Source organism: Ceratotherium simum, chromosome 10 (assembly GCF_057802395.1).
Source record: "Ceratotherium simum simum isolate JZ-2026a chromosome 10, ASM5780239v1, whole genome shotgun sequence".
NCBI lineage: Eukaryota > Metazoa > Chordata > Mammalia > Perissodactyla > Rhinocerotidae > Ceratotherium > Ceratotherium simum.
In genome coordinates, this window is record NC_141909.1 from 15,600,256 (window position 1) to 15,621,464 (window position 21,209).

Consider the following 21,209-nt stretch of genomic DNA (forward strand, 5'->3'; position numbering starts at 1 on the left):
ATAGGAATGTACAGTATCTTTCAGATGTCATGGGGCAAAAAAAAAGGCTTGTTAATGTGCTTTTCTCTGTATAATTTGATTATGTAACTCTAAACAAAAAATATGCATACACACATGAGACGGAAAAGTTGCATTCAGTTAATCCCTTACTGGTTGAGTTGTATTTGTTATAATTGATAAACATACTATAGATTATTGCCTTGAGCAGATATTTTAAACAGGGTAAATATTTTTTAATATTTAGAAAGTAATAAAATGGTAAATGTAGAAAATTTACATGAAAGTTTAGGGTACGTTCATTCTTTTCCTGAGACTCTTGTCCTCGTATCTCATTTAATTTTCATACTTCTCATTTATGGTTCTGCATTTCAGATGTCATCACGTCTGTCTAAATCTGAGCAAAAGCTTTCATCTTGTTTTAACCACGAATCAAGAGATCTGTTAGCCCCATGAGTACAGAATTTTTATTCACATGAGTAGGGATCCTCTCTGTAGCATCTCTGTGAAGCTTTGGGATACATAATAAAGAGTAGGAATATTGACTGTAAGCACGTATAATCTGTTACGGGGGAAAGAACTTGGCTTCTCAAAGGTGAAATAACACCTATGTACCAGATAGATGCTTTGAGTGGTTAATAATACTGCACAAGACAAAAACTGTTCAGCTGTTTTTAAACTGTGAGTTCAACAGAATCTTATTTAGTCAGTAGTATGTATCAGGCAAACTGGTTGACACATTAATTCCCAGCCCTTTGCTTTTAGAATCCTGTCTCTCCCTCAGAGAGGATAGAGGCTGTTGGTGGGAATTCCCTCACTTCCCCCCGGTCTCCTGTGCCTCCCCAGCCTTCCTGTGTGGTAGGGGTAGAATGTGCTCTCTCCCCTCTTGGTTAAGGTGGGTACTCCCTCTCTGTTTTGATCCCATGCTCCTCTGTTTGTTCCGGATCCTTGCTTTATCACAGAGTCCCTTGTTCTGTGTCTTTAACCTCTCTACTAACCTCTTTCTTTCAGTCCTAAGAGTTGTTCAATTTAAAAAAAGAAATAAACTGTTCCCTTAACTTCCTCTCCTCTAGAGCCCTGATCCTCTTCTCCACTCTTTCTCATCTCAGCTTCTTCGAAGACTGGCCATACGCCCCTTTGTCTCTCATTCACTGTACCTCCCACTGCAGTTTGGCTTTAACTTCCTCTTTGCCACTGAATCATTTTCACTAAATCGCAAAGAAATTGTTATTTGCAACATCCATGGCATACATCTTACCTGATGACATTTCCACTGCATTTGACAAACCAGGTGCTTGTTTTGCACCTTTACTTCATGACTGTTCTCTCTGGTATCCCCTCGCGCCCCTCTTCCTTTTTGACTCTACCTGCCTGCTGTAGGCAGCTTGGGACATGGCTGCGTTGATTACCACCTCCTGGGATGCACACACTGTGTAGATTATTCGTGAGCATGGGCTACACCCAGTGATTTGCTTCTAATCAACAGAATGTAGCAAAAGTGCTGGAATGTCTCTTATGCAATTAGGTTATAAAAGATTGTGACTTTTGTCTTGCTGGCACTCTCTCTCTCTTGCTCTTGAGTGCTTGTCTCAGAGCAAGGAACTTGGCGGTGCCCTTGTAGCAAGGAACTGTGGGCAGTCTCCAGCCAATAACTAGTGAGGAACTGCAGCCCTTATTCCAGTGCCCCTGGAGGAACTGCCTGAGCCTGGAGGTAGATCCTTCCCCTCTCCAGCCTTGAGCTAACTACAGCACAGCTGACACCCTGATTGCAGTCTCAAAATAGTGACAGTCACTATTCCTAATAATATAACTACTTCTTATTATGCATGATGTTGGGGGATAAGGCTGAGAGACATTAAAACTTCAGGTACTTCTAAAAGCTCTGTTAATAAGCAGCTGCTTTCAACTCAACCTGTTTGTTTTTAATTGAAATTTTAAAATTGGTACCAGAGTTTAGCTTGAATCTTACTTGCTTTTTGGTTATCATTTCTCTTCATGTATTTAGTGGTGCTAAGAGCTAATATAATGGCTGAAAAATAGACCATGGTCAAATTTAAAGGAGAATCAGTGAATACAGATCATAAACTACTAGAACCTGCATAAGCCAGTATGTCTTAAAGGGATTTTAATCATGTTCATTAAGAAATAATTAACAAGGGTGTATAATATACAATCTTATAGTAGATAATAGTGTAAACAAAATAATTGTCTACCATTTACAAGCATTAACTCTTCTGCAGTATACTGTGTTTTTAATCTTTTTAATTTAAGACTTTCTGGTCATGTTTTTAAGCCATTTTCAGTTTTAAAATATTTTAAACCGAAGAAATCTCAATTTTGGTCACAGTATGTATTTTTATTTATATTCTATCAACAGCTTTTACCGTTTTGTTCTGGAACCAGAACTGATGTTAATGGCTAATGACAGTATTGGACCAGTGGCAAAATTCTTGGATATCCCAGAATCACCCCTTCTAACCCTCAACATGATTACTCCTGAAGGCTGGTTGGTAGATACAGTACACAGCAACTGTGACCTTGATAATATTCACTTAAAGGATGTAAGTTATCACGTAAAGTTATATAAAGAAAGATGAATAGGATAAATTCTTATCAGCTATGGTAACTGTAGCAAGTGAGTGGTCCTACTGTGGCTACTCACCAAAATTTTCTTCTTTATGATTCCAGGTCCTGATCTAGTCTTTCCTTTGATTTTTGAGTTTCCCTAAATTCCAAATTCAGCTTCTCTAGTTTTCCAGGTTCCTAGATGCCCCTGCCTTCTTTGTTGCTTCAGACCCCTGGTTCACAGATGCTACTCTAAGGTGAACAATGTAGAAAATATGGAGATGGGTGCATGGCAACTTAGGACAACACAATTAAGTACCTGTTTTGCCCTTCAGGTTTTGTTTTTAACTCAGAAAGGAGCAGTTCCATCTGAAACTCTTTTTTGCTCCATAGCTCATTGTCAGAGAAAGCAGTCCTAATGAGATTAGGGGTGAAAGCAGGAAAGAGAGCTCGCTCATATACTGTAGGCTGGGTGCATTGCTTCCCATCGCCTCCACCATGATCCTTGTCCAGTAATTGACCAGACTTCTTTTCCCCACCTGTTGTCATTCCACCCTCAGCACAAAAAAGGGGAGACTATTTTAAAATATACTGAGTCTTTCAAAGTATTACATTCAATATGGGAAAGAGATTCAGAAACCACAAAAAACAGAAGAATTTTGGGGGAATTTACCTAGAGAACAGGTATCCGGAAACTGGAGAGAAAATACGTCCTTCTCGCTGTCCTCCCTCTTGCCTGGTTCTGCACAGCCTCTGACCTATTTCCAACTCTGTTTGACAAGCTGCTTCGGAATGAGGTCATTGCCTTGACCTAGGCATAAACATTGTACCTCTAATAATTTGGTTAAGATTGTTCATTGTAATTGTTTCTCATGTGTTACCTTTTGTCTAAAGATTTTCCTTTTAGGCAAGTTTCTTCTGATCCGCTCATGAGTAGATTCTGTGGGACCCTAACTCGCTTCCCTGGAACATACTCACTGATACCCCCAACTTTACCCACCTAGGGAAGAACCTAAAACTCAGGCATAGCAATCTTCTAAATCAGTCCTTCAGATCTAGGGAAAGAAGAGAAAGACAGAAAAATAATAAAATCCACGAGGGAAAATTCAGAAATGAACTTGGCAAGAAGTAAAAAAAAAAAAAAATCCTGTTTTCTTCATGATCAGTTGGATCTCTTAAATGAGTCTATTGGATTCTTCATTAAGAGAGGTCAGAAACATGTATCAATAGGATAACTTTAAAGATTCTAACCAAAGGGTAAAAAGTTTGTGGTGGGAGAATTAGTGCAGTTTAGAAAAGATTTTGAATTGAGTCTTCTGGTGAAAAATTTCAGCAACTATTAAATAATTAATGGAGATTAAATATTTTTTGTTGTGAGTGGCAAATATAGCAATGTCTTTTTTGAAGCTATTTAAATGAACAGTAGCTATATTTATTTTAGAAGACTAAAATAAAAAGAAATAATTTCTTCTGTCCTCATATATTATATGAATAAACAGAAGGAAATTATAAATTCTAGCAGCTGTGGAAGTTAACCCATCTCTAAGGCTCTTCTCTTTCACTGTGTGCTGTGAATACTTAGAATATTACCTGCAGCTATCCGAGAAGAATATGAAATAACAAAGTAAATACACTTTCTAGGATAGAAAGAAGGAGTAGTAGGTAAAGGAAAACAGTGCACCCTGGCAAAAATGAGACTAATGAGAGATTTGTCACTACATACTAGCTCACAAAAGTACTGCTTGCTGCATCTAATTCCTGAACATTATATAAACACCTAAAAAAAGCTTGATCTAGAAAAAGTCTTCTTTACCAGGAGTTTGTTCATCACACAACTACTGTTAATGATGCCATAATTAAAGGTGACAAAGGTGGGTTACAGGAAAGCTTAAAGTGAGAGTTACTTTTACCTAGAGTTCAGGGGTTGTTCTCAGAGCTTGTTAGATCTGCATCCAAAGACACCAATTCTAATTAATCACAGCCTGTGTCTGAAAGATATCGAAATACCCGAAAGAGAAGTGATTGTTTACGCAGTAAAAAGGAAGTGAGTAAATAAAAGATTGCTAAAGGAAAATAGGGTGTGGCTATGTTAAAAGAGATTCACAGAAAAAATGTATTCAGACCTTCTGAAGTATAAATAGTTTAGATATCAATTTTATTGATGAGGCATTCATTACCAATGTAATTGTTGAAGGATTCCTATTTGACTGCCATAGATGACTTACATGAAAGCAAATGTTAATCTTTACAATTAAACATATACTTTGTCTAAGGAAAGAAACTGACTTAACTATTCAGCCACAGAACAATACAATAAACACTTCTATTTAGTAATATTAATATGCACCCAAAGTTATGTTTGAAGGGTATTAAATTCATGTCTCATATCAACAGCTAATATTTAGAACAGATAAATTAAAATATAAAGATGTAAACATCAAAAATAGATCACTAGCTTTTATATTCTTGCTGAAAATAACCTTAATAATAGGAACTAATTTAACTTGAAGCACCTTTACGAAATGATTAGAAAACTTAAAATATTCACTAGAAAGAACTCTTTAAAAAACAAATTGGCTGTTTTTGGTGTTGTGGTTTGAATAAGTCAATAGAATTGATGTCTTATACAAATATATAGGGACAAGAGGAATTTTCACATTAATATATTATAAAATGAATATATTATTAGTTATAAACTGATTGAATGTATCTGGACTCTGCCCTAATTCATAATTCTAATCTAATTCATAATAAAAAATAGTTAAGCTTTACTTCCTAATCACTTTGGGCAACAATTTTGTTGTCTATAGAATGAAGGAATTGAACTAGGTTTTCTCTATGATTTCTCTCTAACTTTTAATATTCTCCTATTCTGAGACTATCCCATGTAAATCTTGCCATTCAAAATGCTGTAAGGACTGTGGACACAGGTTAATGAAGTATACGAGGTTCATCACTAAAAGAGTAATAGTTCAACAGCCAGTTCAGAACCCAACTAAATGTTGAAACGAATACTGTTTTCAAAGAAGTTACCCATTTCTTGTTCTTAAAAACAGTAAAATTATGAGAACTAGACTCAATAAAAAATGCTGTAGATAAGTACTGTAATTATTTCTGTGGTAATTACAGTTAAAAAACGATATAATAGAGGACATTTTCAAATACTCTATATCCTAAAAATACTAAACAATAATGTCAAAAACCTCATTTGTTTTTCAATAATGACAAACAATATATAGTGAAATAAAATTAGAAATAGATAGCATCACTGTCTTATCCGCTCAACAAAATTGCCAAACTATGTAAAAATCACTTACCATTTGATTTATTTTCATGTTTGGTTATGTTTTTCATATAAAGTAGAGAAAAAGCTTCATCCCTGAAATATTTATTATAAAACTTGCAATAGACGAAAATCTGGAAACAGTTGAAGTGTCCAGCCATTTAAAAGGATGTTTATAGAGATAGGGACATGTCTTGGAAAACTATATTTAATGAAAAGCAGGTTACACTTTCTTAGAAAAAAAATTTATGCAAAGAGAGAGAAATCAGTGAGTCAATGTGTATGTGAATGTTTAGTCTGTAGATGATTTCTTTTTTTTCTCTTTTCCGCTTTCTTATATTTTTAAAATTTTCTTTAATGAGCATATGTTAGAGTGGAAAACAATTAAACATTAATTTTTAAAAATTACAAGAAAGGCAATAGATGATAAGTTGGCTTTCTTGCCAGATCTGAAGTGGGAGCTCTAGGGCAACAGCAAATGAAGCAGCTCCTTTGAGGAGTTTCCTATCTAAATCTGTCTTGAAGAGATCTTTGAATACTACAACTCACAGGGCACCCATCCCTGCTCACATCTTTCCTGATTGTGATATTGGTGCATATAGCATGAGGTAGGAGTAGAGCTGATGTCATGGGAAAAGAAAAAAATGCTCATCATGAACTTTGCTCTTCAAGAAATTGATTCAACCACTAAGTTCACTCATGTAAAAGAAAGACTTGAAGTTGCCCCCCAAAATACATTGACTAATATTAAAATAATCACATTTATTTCTTATAAAGTTTGTATTATGAGAATTACTGATACCAAAAACAATGACATATTTTCTCCATAGATTGAGAGAACTGTTACAGCAGAATATGAACTAGAATATCTACTACTTGAAGGACACTGCTTTGATATAATAACAGAACAACCTCCTCGGGGTCTGCAGTTTACACTAGGCACAAAAAATAAACCTGTCGTGGTTGATACAATAGTGATGGCCAATCTTGTAAGTATTATAAGTACTTAATTTATGGTATTATATGTTTTGGTGAAATCCTCTAAGTTTTCCTAATAATAAGGTGAAATAATTTTTATCCTGCTATTGCTGAACAGCTCCCCAAAAACAAAATTGAATCCTTAAATAAGATAATTAAATAAAACAAAAATGAAGGGAATCATACTCTCAGAATGTGCTTTTACAGGTTATTGCAAAACCTTCTTCCTTGAAATTCATTTATAGAATTCATTCCACAGTTAGTAAATGCTTTCTTAGATGATTCATGTATAATCTTTATTGAACAGTTGGATATGTTTTTAGTCATATAACTGGGATCATATTTTTCTCATCTTAAAAGGGATATTTTCAATTAAAAGCAAACCCAGGTGCTTGGATCCTGAAGTTACGCCAAGGAAAATCTGAAGATATTTATCAAATAGTTGGGTGAGCCATATAAACCCCTTTTAAATTTTTATATGTGAATAAGTTTTTAGTGTGATATAACCAAGGTCATCAAAACAACTAAAGTGTTCACAAATACCATTACTATAAAACAAAAACTACTTATAAAACTGTGACATTTGTTCCTATCAGTTTTATTTCAAAAATATAAAAGATATGCCTAAAGTATATATCTTGTTCTGTATCTCCTTTACTTAACTGTTTTCTATAGAATTTGCCATGTATTACCATAATTAATATATTTATCTTTTAATGACAATATAGTATGTATTAGATCTTATATAACAAAGCTGTTATCCATGGGTTATGTTCAGTTTTTCGTTTTTATAAATAAGAATTGGTTTCTTTCACAGTAACTTCCCTGCTCATCAGTGAGCACAGTATAAAGCAGACAGCATCAAACTTTTTCTATTAGGAGCCAGTAGTAAATAGTTAATGTTTGAGGGAACATATGATTTTTGTCAATATTCTTTTTTTTAACAACCATTTTAAAATGTAAAAACCATTTTTAGGTCAGGGGCCATAAAAAATAGGCCACCAGCCTGATTTCACTTGCCAGCTATAGTTTGCCAATCCCTGGTAAAGTCTTTTTTATACCCCTTAATAAATATCTATAGTTTTCCTTTATTTCAATAAATATTTATTGAGCACCTATTATTATACCAAGCACTGTGGTCAACAAAGATAGTATAGGGTTAGGGATTATTGTACCTTTTTTTCGCTACTTTTTTTCCTTTTCCTTATACTGTGCCTAGCACCTAAAGTCAGTCAACAAGTATGCTTAATAATCAATGCACACAAAGCTGGGAATGCTTAATTCTGTGATGAGAAGGAGGATGGAGGAAGTGTGTTGACATTAGAATAAGATAGTACCTCAAGAGAAGGTAGAAGAATTATAGGAACTTACTGCTAGTAATACCATAGGCAAAATATTCCAGGAAGAGGATAAAGGTACAAATGTCTCATCTAAAATTCTTAGGACCATATGTGTTTCAGAATTTAGAATTTTTCAGATTTTAGAAAGTTAATATAGTACCTACATCATATATTGTGACACATTGAGCAGGATCTAAGAAAGCATTTCATTAAGCAAACATCATTTCTATTGCAAAACGTATGAATATTCATACTAAAAGAGTATGTTAGGACTATAAAAGAAAACGAAAAGACAAGTCACAGACTGGGAGAAAAATCTTTACCAAGCATATATCCAACAAAGAATTTATATGTAGAATGTATAAAGAACTATCAAAACTCAACAATAAGAAAACAACCTGATAATTTACAAAAGACTTGAACAGACACTTCATCTGAGAAAGAAAAATGGATGGCAAATAAGCACATAAAAAAGATAGTCAACATCGTTAGTTATTAGGAAAATGCACATTTAAATAACAATGAGATACTGCCACACATCTATTAGAATATCTAGCATTAAAAAGACTGACGCTACCAAGTGCCAGTGAGGATATGAAGCAACAGGAACTGTCATACACTACCAGTGGGAATGTAGAATAGCACAACCACTTTGGAACAGTTTGGCAGGTCCTTAAAAATTTAAATACTCACATGATCCAGGGATTTCACTCATAGGTATTTACCCAAGATAAAGGGAAATATATGTTCACACAAGGACTTGTACATTAGTGTTCACAGCAGCTTTATTTGTAACTGCCAGGCCCTGGAAACAATCCAAATGTTAACAAGTGAAGGAATAATCAAAATGTGGTATATCCATATAATGGATTCCTACCCAGCACTATATAAGGGTGAACTATTGATACACGCAGTCACCCAGATGAATCTCAAAAATAATTATGCTGAATAAAATAAGTGAGGCAAAAAAAAAAAGAGAGAGAATACTTACTGTATGGTTCCTTTTATAAGTTGTAAAACACTAGGTAATACGAACTATAGTGACAGACATCACATGACTAGTTGCTTGGGGATGGGAGGTGGGTGGTCAGGTGAAAGCAGAGGACAATATTGGAGATAAGCAGGTGAACAAAATACAGTTCCTACCCTTCCACAGCTCATTTCAGTAGGAGAGACAGTTAAGAAAATGAGTGACTATTAATAAATTATAAATGCTTTAAAAGAGTGTTATGGTGGTACAGAAAATAAGCAAAATACACTGTAACGTTTCTGTTGACTCTTCTTATAAAAACTATGGTTTCAAGGTACGATTTCAAGAACCATTCATGCTTTGCTTCAGCCTCTTGGATCTTGTGCGAAGTGTATTGCCAGGAACTCAGTGTTCCTAAATCTGCCACTACTGTTTCACCATTGTCTTTTTGCAAAGGGAAAGAAAGCCCTTTGGAATTAGATAAACTGTAATTCAAATCCCTCTCTGCCACCAGCTGTCTGGTTGACCTTGCATACATTTCTTTACCACCTGGAGTCTTTATTTCCTCATAACAAGAGGGGGTAATTCTACTTACCCTGTGGGGTCTTGGTGAGGACTAAATGAGATAATCGTCATAGGATGCCATGTCTCACATATTGAGTAAATGTCCATTTCCTCCCCACTTACTCCTCTTCCTTCTTTACAAATTACAATTCTGTAAATTACTTTATATTATGTAATATATGTACAATATGTTTCTTATATATAACATGTATAATATATATTATGTAAAACTGTACATTATATTAGGTTTTATTTTATCTTCTTTACCATTATTTGCTATCTATAAATGGATGGTTTAGGGAGAAAATAGCCCCTGATGATCATTATATTTTATGTACCACTAACATTATTAGTGGAAAACTGGTTTTTATTATTCACAATTAGACGACTTTTGGTAATAGAAATAATTTTAAATTTATTTGTATTACTTATAAACAATAAAACCATAAGCTTCTCTCAATCATAATTAACTCCAAATGTGAATAATATGTCACAAGATATCCAGAATGGAGAAAACATAAATGATGCTACTCTGTAATAAAATTTCTTTGAAATTAAAGTATCAGTAATGAAAAACAGCTCAATATAAAATATGATAAAAATAGAAATTCTGTTTATCCCAATTTATGATTTAATTCTGATTGATATTACATTTATATTTAGGAAAAATGTTCTTGAAATATGCTGAAAAGCTAAGCTAAAATAATATTGACATAGGTTTCTAAGTCCAGATTTTAAAACCATGACTAAATAATTTGATATATTAAAGTTTGGCTTTTTGTTTATTATGCATAATCCTCATGTGTACTTTTTATGTCTCTCCATCTTTTTGTAATCTTTAACTGCTGATCATCTGCCTATACTCAATGTTGACTGCTATTTACCTTGAATACAAAAGTACTCAATAAAATTAGTCTCTCCTAGAAAAGAAAATCTTTGTAATTCTACTAAAATTAGGCAAGTGCTGCTTCTCAGATTTTCCTAATTAAATTGTAGAGAATAATGGATACTTTATATATATGGCTTCAATATGCTAAATTATATGCTAGCCTTTTCACTTGAAATCTTCAGAAAAACATTGCCAAATTGATATTTGTACATAATTTTAGTTTGGTACCTTTGAGACTAAACTGCTTCTACATTTTATACAGGAGGCAGGAGAGATTTCGAACAAGGCTTTCCATTCTTTCTCCACAGTTCCTTGAGCTGGACCCTTTGTAAGCTAGCTTTGCACTGTCTGACCCTGGCAGTGGTTAAAGCTCCCTCTTTGTGGAGCGCTTCTGTGAACTCTTAGAAAGCCTCTATTGCAGCACCTTGCTCTCTTTTGATTCTCTGGTCCCCATTGGTGCGTCTCTGTTCCAGTCGGCTTTTCTAACAACTCCCTCAGTCTCTGGGCATCCAGAGACTGGATGGTTATACCTGCAGCCTATTTTTGCTGAGGTCTCCTCATATCTCCAGGTTGCCATACTGGCAGGAGGTATGCCTGCTCCTTGCTAATAACAAAAGCAAATCTCTCTCCTGCTTGGCTACATCTGATCCATGGGAAATACTTACACATCACTTGCCCAGAAAACTCTAGGAGTTCAGGCCAGTCTCAAAGGCAATAGTACTCTCCTGGATTACAATAATAAATCAGTCTTCAAATATCATATCCTAGTCCGTGGTCCACTTTAACTTTCCCAAATATGAGCCAGACGCGGTCCTCCGTGTCTCCCAACTTCAGAAAATACATTGCAAAGTGCTTTTCCTTTAAAGCATCTACCTTATAAGTGAGCGCGCTCCACTGCTGGCGACCCGGGTTCGGATCCCGGGCGCGCACCGACGCGCTGCTTCTCCAGCCATGCTGAGGCCGCGTCCCACATACAGCAACTAGAAGGATGTGCAGCTATGACACACAACTATCTACTGGGCTTTGGGGGGAAAAAATAAATAAATAAAATCTTTAAAGCATCTACCTTACTGAGTTTAGGACTAGAAGGTAATACTCTTCCGCACCTCTCTCCCAGAGGATGTAGTTGTGGGGACTCACAGCCTGGCAATAGCTCTCTCCAGAGACATTCTTCAGCTTCATCTCACACAGTCCCTTCCCTGAAAGCTGTCTTACTGATGCCTCAGTTGAAGCATTCTAGCATCCTTTTACTACCCCTACCAAAGAATCTTCTCTTTAGTTCTTTACCATCACATTACCATTAGTTAAATGTAAGTTTGACTAAATTCACTATTGATCATAGTTTTTATGTATGTCTTTTGATTTTTCACGATCATTTTTTGTTTGGGTGGCTGGCTTCTCATCTCAAAGAAGAATTTTTTTTTTTTTAATTTTATTTATTTATTTATTTTTTCCCCCAAAGCTCCAGTAGATAGTTGTATGTCATAGCTGCACATCCTTCTAGTTGCTGTATGTGGGACGCGGCCTCAGCATGGCCAGAGAAGCGGTGCGTCGGTGCGCGCCCGGGATCGAACCCGGGCTGCCAGCAGCAGAGCGCGTGCACTTAACCGCTAAACCACGGGGCAGGCCCTCAAAGAAGAATTTAACACAGGAAAATGGACTCTTGACTGTGTTAGGAAGGATTGGAGGAGCAGGCTCTCTAGGAGGGCTAGCCCCCAGGAATGGCTCACAGAACAAAGCCAGGGAACTGACCAACCAGAAAGAGCCAGTACCTCTCCCATTATCAGAAAACTGAGAAAGCACAAAGCTGCTACTACCAGCATGTCAGCTGGCTCTCTGTAACCTGAAAGCTAAGAGATTGCACACTGGAACGCTACTGTAGAAAACCTCTATGTCTCTATGACTTTGCTTGCCAAAAGGAACTAGCCAAGCATGTTGCCCCTACCTCACTTCTAAATTCCAAATCACATGCAAGTATATCTCTCTCTTTAGCAGAATCTAATTATCAACCAGAGCTGTAGCTGCAAAAGAATCTAGGAACAAAAACAAAAAAGAGTTTTTAGCTTTCTGACTTCTGCAATATATGCTAAAAGGTAGAATGGATGTTGCCTGCCATATCATAATGTGCACCCAATTTCTATGAATATTTTTTTCCAGAAACATTAGTGGTATACTCTTGATCCTAAAGCCCTGAAAATTTTTTGCTTTTTGTAAGTATTGATAAAAGCATTATAATTTTCCTCAGAATGCTTGAAACAAGGCTTCATCATTGTCTTCTGCCATCAAGTGTTGTGGAGAAGAAATGAGAGGCAGCGTGATTTACTTGTCCTCTACAAAAATTTAAAAGATATGTATATTTAGAATTCCAGGAAAAATGTCCTTTTTTAAAAAATAATGCTTTCTGAAATGTAGTGAATCCTTTCATTTTGAAGTAAATGGCTTTTACTGAGATACAATATTCTCTCAAATCTCATTGGGAATATCCATTATTTGAATGCTCTCCTTTTTTTCCTGCATTAATTCCTCACCAGTGCAGTCCATGTCCTCTGACTGCTTAGCTTGTTTTCTTCATTTAAGCTGCCGACCGTCCTCACGTTTCCAGTGATTTTCAGTTGCTTAGGGTTACTTACAAAGGCCTGGTGGTGTGGTGATGGAGAGCCAGACTACCTGGGCTCAGTTCGTACCCTCCTCAAAGGATGGTTGTATGGATTAAATGAGTTAACGTCTATACCGGGCTTGAAATAGTGCCTGAGATAGAGTAAGAGTCTTCATCACTCCTACCTCTCCCACCTGGTGGGACTGGAGAGCGGTGGATTTAGATCTTATACAGGTTTACCTGGCTCTGCCTTGGTCTCAGTGGACAGTGGATTTGATGGCTAAAGTTGCTGATGCCCTTGAGCAATGTTTGGGTCTGGAAGCTCTTGAAAGTTTTTAAGAAATTGGACACTTCTGCTACATAAGTTGGAACGCTTTCTATTTTCTAATGATAGTTGTTGGGCAGGGCTGTGCCTTCTACTTTGGTTTAGCCACCTCAGCTGGGGAGCTGAAAGTAAGAGGGAGTCAAAAGTGTGTGTGAGTCAGCATAGCACTAGAATCCCCAGATTTTCATTTTAGAAAAATATTCAAGTGTATGTTATAAATCTGAACTCAAATTCTTTCTGATTGCTTCCCCCTTTGAGAAAATTCAATTTTATTGTAAATGTTTTTTATGGTAGCATGTTTTAGTATATAGTGAGAATAGTATAAAAATAGTTATTGATCAAAGCTGTCATATTTGATTTATGCAGTTTTGAAAATTAGACAATGAAATACATTATGTATAATATAAAATAGAAACATTCAAGTGATCCAGATGGACATCATAGATTCATTTTCAGTCTTATGAGTTTAACAATGCACTTTAAATTTTGGTATTTGAAGTTGGATGTTGAAAAGTTGGACAGGGTAGAATTCCTTTGCTTATGATATATAAATGACTTATCTTAAAGTCTAGAAAATGCTCCGTATTTTAATTATCATTGTAGTATATCAAAGAGATATTAAAGATTTCACTTTTGTGATAATCTTGGTATACAACAACAAAGATAAGCAATAATTTGAGTTTCTGAGTGATTAGGCAATATCGAATTTAGTGAGTTACTTTTATACCATTTTAATTTGGATTAAGTTAAAATTGATTAGATAATTTTGAAAATGATAATGTATTACAGCATATCTGAATTGACTATAGAAACAGCAAATATGATATATACACAAGTGATATTATACTTATGTTTACTGCAGAATGAATTTATTCTGTTATTTATACCATCATAATTGTATGTCTTTTCTTAAATTGGTTATAGACATTTTCATGTTTTTCTACTTTTAGGCACGGAGGAACTGACTCTCAACCAGACGTAGGAGATGTCATTGTTGTGTTAAACAGCTTCAAGAGCAAAATACTGGAAGTACAAGTGTGTGAGGCAGAAGCTTTTTATAGGCTTTCTTCTTAATATTAAGAATTATCTTTTTGTCCTTAATTAATTGATTAATTTTTATTTAACAACTAATTTTACTACCTAGAATGTCATGTTGGAACTCTGGCAATGCAAGGAAGAAGAGGGTTAAGTTCATGAAAGGAAAGCAGAGAGCTTAAAGATAGAAGAAAAAGAATTTTTTTTTAAGTTACAATGTGTCTAATATATCTACTGTATCTGTAGCCAGATAATACTACAAATTATCTAGAGATGAGATCAGGAACCCAGGTTGAAAAGTTAGCCCTGAAAATAAAAAGTGATATTTGTTTTCTTACAAAAAACAAAACAAAGAGCCGGCCCAGTGGTGTAGTGGTTAAGTTCATGGGCTCCACTTCAGCAGCCCAGGGTTCGCGGGTTCGGATCTCAGGCGCGGACCTACGCACCATTTATCAAGCCGTGCTGTGGCGGTGTCTCACGTACAAAAAATAGAGGAAGATTGGTACAGATGTTAGCTCAGGGACAATCTTTCTCACCAAAAAATGAACAAAAACAAAACCAAACAAAAAACAACAGAGAGAAAAAGAGTTTTTAATGATGGCAGGTTTTGTTCTTTTAGACCAACCCACCTACTTAAAACTAGTAAAAATGTTGGGTAAAATGTTTTTTAAAAATCTTAAAAGTAGTGAAGAACTTTAATGAACAGTAATGAAATAATAAGGATAATAAGGAAATACAAAATGAAAATTAAAGGGAAAATAAGAACCTAGTGAAATAAGCAAGCACAGAAGCTTCTCTTGTCCCAAGAAAGCTGCTATTGCCCTGAGACATTTGTCTGTCCTGGTACACTTGAACTATCATTTTGATTTAATTTGCAGGGTGATGGGGACAGAAACTAAAACCCTGGACCCACATAAAGTGGGTAATCTATTAGAAGACCCTCTACAATAATCTGGCTATAGCTTCAGGGTAAGGATGAACCATAGTAAATTATCCCACACAGTCCTTTAGCCCAAGTTTTTATCACCTAAGTAGTCCAGGGAACTCTGAGCCTTAAGTTTGCATTTAACTTTATAGTTCCTGATTGATAAGGTTATACATGCATCTGGCAAAAATATCCATATATCTGTGGAATAAGATTACAGTATTCAAATACACAAAGAAAACTGGCAGAAACAGAAAACAACAGAAAGCAGATACACAAACACTGCATATATTAGCATTATTGACACAGACTCTGAAAAAACTATGCTTACAGTATTTAAATAAATAAAAGACAAGCTTGAAAACAATTGCAGGGAACAGGAAACTGTAAAAAATACATCTAATTTTATTTAACAGTAGAACTTCTAAAACTGAGCAATAGAATAACCAAAATTAAGAATTCACTGGATGACTTTAACATGCCTGAAGAGAGAATTAGTGAGTTGGAGAATAAACCAGAAAACAGTATCCCAAATACAACAGGGACGTTAAGAAAAAAAAGAGGAAAATACAGCAGAGAGCATAAAAGGAATAGAGAATAGAGTAAAAAATCTAAGATACCAGGATTGCATTTAAACCTGGCTCCGCCACTCACTAGCTGTGTGACCTCTTATTTTTCTCATCTATCAAATGGAGTTAATAATAGAACCTACCTTATATGTCTGTTATAAGGATAAGATAGATAGATAGCTTTGTAAAGTGCTTTATAAGTGTTGAGTAAATAAAATCAGTTTAAATGGAGTTTCAGAAGATGTTGAAAGAATGAATGAGGGTACAGGTATTATTTGAAGCAATAATGGCTGAGAATTTTCATGAATTTCAAGATATCAATTTGCATATTCAAGAAGTCCAGTGATTCCTAGGCAAGGTAATTAAAAGGAAATCCATACAAGAATCTTATTGATAAAACTGTGGAAAACCAAAGACAAAGAGAAATCTTAGGAGTAAGCAGAGGAAAAAAGAAAAATTACCTTCAAAGAGTTATAGTTAGTCTAACAGTGGATTTTTCAGCAATAACAGTGAAAGCCAGAAGATACTAGAATGATATTTAAAAGCACTAAATGAAAAAAGGATTGCCAACCTAGAATAATTTACCCCAAAAAGATATCTTTCAGGAGGAAACATAAAACAAGGTATTTTCAGACAAATTAAAAAACTGAATTTGCCACAGCACACTCACACTAAAAGAAATTCTAGAAGATGTACTTCAGGCAGAAAAAAAGTTATCTCAGATGGAAAGTCTGAGTTTGAGAAAAGAATGAAGAGAAAAGAAAATGGCAAATATGTGAATGAATCTATGAACAGTGAGTATATAAAACAAAAGTAATATCTTAGAATTTTTAAAATATGTAGAATTGAAAAACATAACAAAAGCATTTAAGCAGTAAGATAAATAGGGTTGTTTGCAATAACACATAAAGTTCTTATATTGACCAGGGTGAGGGTAATGATTACTTTTAGACTTTAGGGAAAATATGAATTATTAATTTAAGATAACCACTAAAAGAATAGAAACAAGACATATTGTCATAGTAAAGAAAAATGGAATGAAATAATATAAAGAGACTAAGAAAGGAGAAGAAATAAAGCAGAGCATATGGGACATAGAGGACTCACAAAATAGTAAGTTAGAATTTAATCCAATTACATTAAATGTAAATGGACTAAATGTTCCAATTAAAAGACGAAGATTGTTATGCTGGATTTTAAAAAAATTCCAACTATACATTGTTTGCAGAAAACACACCTAATATATAAGAATACAGCTTCATGGTGAGGATGAAAATAAAATACAAGTGTGGCAAAAGTATAATAGGTCAATACTAACCTAAACAAAGCTTGTATAACTATACTAACATCAGAGATATTAGACATTAAGACAAATAACATTATTAAAAGATCATTTTATAGATAAGGCAGAAATAGAATTAAAAAGAGAAATTGACAATTGTCTGTCATATTGGGATAGTTTTAACACACATCTCTCAGTACTTGATAGAACAAGTGAACTGAAAAGTCAATAGAGATATAGAAGATTTGAACAGTGTGATTATAAATCTTCACCTAATAGACATATAGAACACAACACCCAATAACACCAAATGAACAATATTTCAAATGCACAGAAAACATTGATAAAAATAAGCTTTACATTTAGTTGAAAAGCAAGTTTCAACAAATTTCAGAAGAATAAAATCATACAGAGTATGTTCTCTATCTATAATGCAGTAGAGTAGAAATTAATATCCAGAGATAACTAGGAAATACCCGTATGGTTGGAATCTCTAAGATCCAATAACAATAGTCTACCAAAGCTCTCATCTTATATATTGCCTACATCCTAAACTGTTTCACCAAATTATACCTTGCATCCCACATCATAAGCTGTTCATAATCACTCTACTATTTATCCTGTGGTCAGTTGTACATGTAGCTCACACTCATATTTGATACTTTCTCCTATATTGACCTTGGCTTCCTTTCTCAATAATAACTTACACTCTCCTTGAATACATTTCCTTCTGGCCATTCGAGGTGAAAAATCCCATGAAACCCAGACCAGCTGCTTGAGATACTAACTCAGCGCGAGCCTTTAGGACCAGCATTCCAGCTAGTTTTGTCCTAGCCCTGCAAACAGGAGGAAAAAACTGTTTCTGTCAGTGTGGTGGGGGGGAGGGAGAGGGAGCAGCAATTCCATCTTTGAGCAGTTATAAGTTTTCTTGAGATGAAATTTTGCACTCTGAATTGCTTATAATTTGACCTGTTGGTCTGTAGGATAGAGCAGGGCTAAGTCTTTGACCCATCAAATCTTTGAGGGTAATAGTCCTGCCCTACTTGAATCAAACATTCTACAGCCTAACTACCTAGGTCCTTCCATTGTTTTTTAGTAACGTTGTTTTATCTCCTCACAGTCTGTGTCTCAGAATTACACAAAAAGATAGAAAAAAGGGAGGAGAAAAGATAAGCAAAACAGAGGATCAGCTCATGAACTCATGAACAGTATCACACTAATAGGAACTCCAGAAAGAAGGAACAGAGAAAATGGAAGAGGGAAAGTATTCCACAAATAAAGAGAGAGAAAAATATTCATATTGAAAGGGTTCACAAATTAGGATGTGTGAAAAATGGCCCACATAAGATCCTAATAACTACCAAGGAGAAAAGGCAGGTCACTGCAATACAGTGACGCTAACACTGGCATCAGACTTTTCATTTTCAAAATGGATGTTAACAGCAAAACAAAGCCTTTAATGTTTTGAGGAAAATTATTTTGAGCCTAGGATTCTTTAGCCAAATTCATAGCCAGATGTGAAGGCAGTTATTTTCTGAAGTATGAAGATTTAGAAAAATTATTTTTCACACCCCTTCTTGAAGATGTTTGCCAGCACAATGAAGATGAAGACCAAGAAAGAGAAAGATAGGTAGTGAAAATCCATGCAAAGAAGGCCTGGAAAGAAACAGGCAGTTAATTGTTGAGCTCGAAGAAAAATGTATTCAAGAAAACAGGAATTCTAGACAATTAAGTAACATGTGTAATAAACTGGAAAATATTAACATGCGTAATAAACTGGAAAATATTAGTTATGTGGTAAAGAAGAAATATGTCTCACCACGAGAAAAAATAGATACAATAAAATTTCAAGAAAAAGTACTTCCTTGTTGGAAAGTAAGAAAGCAGAATCCATCTGAACTAGCAAGAGTCTTCTATGAGTGGCACAGTGGACACATCATTGTAACTGTACAGAGGAAATATAATTGTAGTAGCCTTTCAGACTCTTCAGTGAGGAGTATTTACATTGTCACAATAAGCACTTTTTACTGATTTTCAAGTTGTGGAATAAACATGGCAAAATGCAAAAGATATAATTATGTTTACCTAAATAAATGTAAATATATATACTATGCTAAAGTAAGGGTTTAGCTAATTTAAGTTGGGAGGTGGAGGGAAAAGGTGGAGATATTAGTATCTTTATCTTATAAACAGGGTATGCAAGGTATATTGAAATTGTTAGAATAAAAAATAGAGATTTAGGGGCCGGCCCCGTGGCCTAGCAGTTAAGTGTGCGTGCTCCGCTGCTGATGGCCCGGGTTCAGATCCCGGGCATGCACCAAGGCACCACTTGTCAAGCCATACTGTGGCAGCGTCCCATATAAAGTGGAGGAAGATGGGCACAGATGTTAGCCCAGGGCCAGTCTTCCTCAGCAAAAAGAGGAGGATTAGCATGGATGTTAGCTCAGGGCTGATCTTCCTCACAAAAAAAAAAAAAAATAGAGATTTAAATATTATTTAAAGTTACAAAAATACTCAGTAGAAGAATTAATTATAAAGATATTACTACCAAAAAGGGGAAGGGAAGCGTGATATGAATGAGTTAATCATCTATCATCACAAAGAATGGATAATGTCTAAACTCTCTGAATCCAGATATACTAGTAGGTAACATCTAAAGTTGATAAATCAGTAAATACAAGTATAACCCCATTAGTTAGCAGTATGGAGGTAACAACCAAAATAACTGAAAACAACGGGGGCCGGCCCTGTGGCGTAGCAGTTAAGTGTGCGTGCTCTGCTGCTGGCAGCCTGGGTTTGGATCCTGGGCGCGCACCGATGCACCACTTGTCAGACCATGCTGTGGCGGCGTCCCATATAAAGTGGAGGAAGATGGGCACAGATGTTAGCCCAGGGCCAGTCTTCCTCAGCAAAAAGAGGAGAATTGGCATGGACGTTAGCTCAGGGCTGATCTTCCTCACAAAAAAAAAAAAAAGAGAACTGAAGACAAGAGGTTGAACCAGATTGTGTCTATAATGTACTAAGATCTTCCGTGGCTTCGTTTACTGCAACTACCTTAAGTTTACAAGGGTCGCTTTGCCCAATATGTTTCACTTTCTAACCATGCAGCATATTACTTAAAGCTGCAAAATTCTAAAATTTTTCTTTACCATGCCATCTAGGTGCAAAAAAAGCCAGACCAAATTAAGGAAGATGTCCTTAGTGATGAGGATGAAAAAAAAGGAATGTGGGATTCCATTAAAAGGTAATTACAAATGAATATTTTAACATGCATGTAAGTGTAGATCCATCAGGAGTCTAGTATGTGGAAGCCCTGCAGGTGGTGAACATTTAAGTAAAGCACAGATCCTCTCCTCTAGGAAGGATAAGATAGATGCCTAAATGTTAATAGTACAAGATAGGAAGCTGGAGCTGTCAGACAGCTGCAAACAAAGTGCTCTACAAACCAAGGGAGAAAAGGGCTGTATCCAGTTAGGAGGAACTTCAGAAAAGACTCCTTGGAGAGTTGTGTGGCCAAGATGTATTCTAAAGGATGGACAGGGTTTCAAAAGTTGAAGATAGAGTGAAAGTACTTGGTTATGTGAAGTCAAAAAGATTGAATATGTTCCTCAAGGAACAGAAAGTAGCCCAGGTTAGCTGGGACATTGACTATAATAATCTGTAAGTTAGGTTAGGACCTATATTAGTTAATCAAAAAAGGAATATATTGGCTCACATATCTGAAGAGTCCAGGATGACTCTTTGGGCATTTTGACGATGTGATCTAGAAAGTTTCTCTCTCTCTCTCTCTATTTGATTATCTGTGCCTCCTTCATTTTCAGATAAACTTTTATAAGGAAAAGTTTGCCATCTCCAGTGGAAAGAGGTTGCTTCTTTCTAAATAGTACCAGC

At 35.4% G+C, this 21,209-nt stretch overlaps 1 protein-coding gene across 2 annotated transcripts in view; it reads left to right on the plus strand.

Annotated features, from left to right (window-relative positions):
* Window positions 1-21,209, plus strand: part of UGGT2 (UDP-glucose glycoprotein glucosyltransferase 2) — a 189,658-nt gene that overhangs the window by 138,188 nt on the left and 30,261 nt on the right. For both annotated transcript variants that reach the window (XM_087435913.1, XM_004423119.3), the window contains exons 27-31: window positions 2,375-2,558; window positions 6,676-6,834; window positions 7,184-7,269; window positions 14,458-14,542; window positions 20,480-20,562. In XM_087435913.1, coding sequence (XP_087292039.1) covers window positions 2,375-2,558; window positions 6,676-6,834; window positions 7,184-7,269; window positions 14,458-14,542; window positions 20,480-20,562 — 597 coding nt within the window. The remainder of the gene's footprint in view (window positions 1-2,374; window positions 2,559-6,675; window positions 6,835-7,183; window positions 7,270-14,457; window positions 14,543-20,479; window positions 20,563-21,209) is intronic.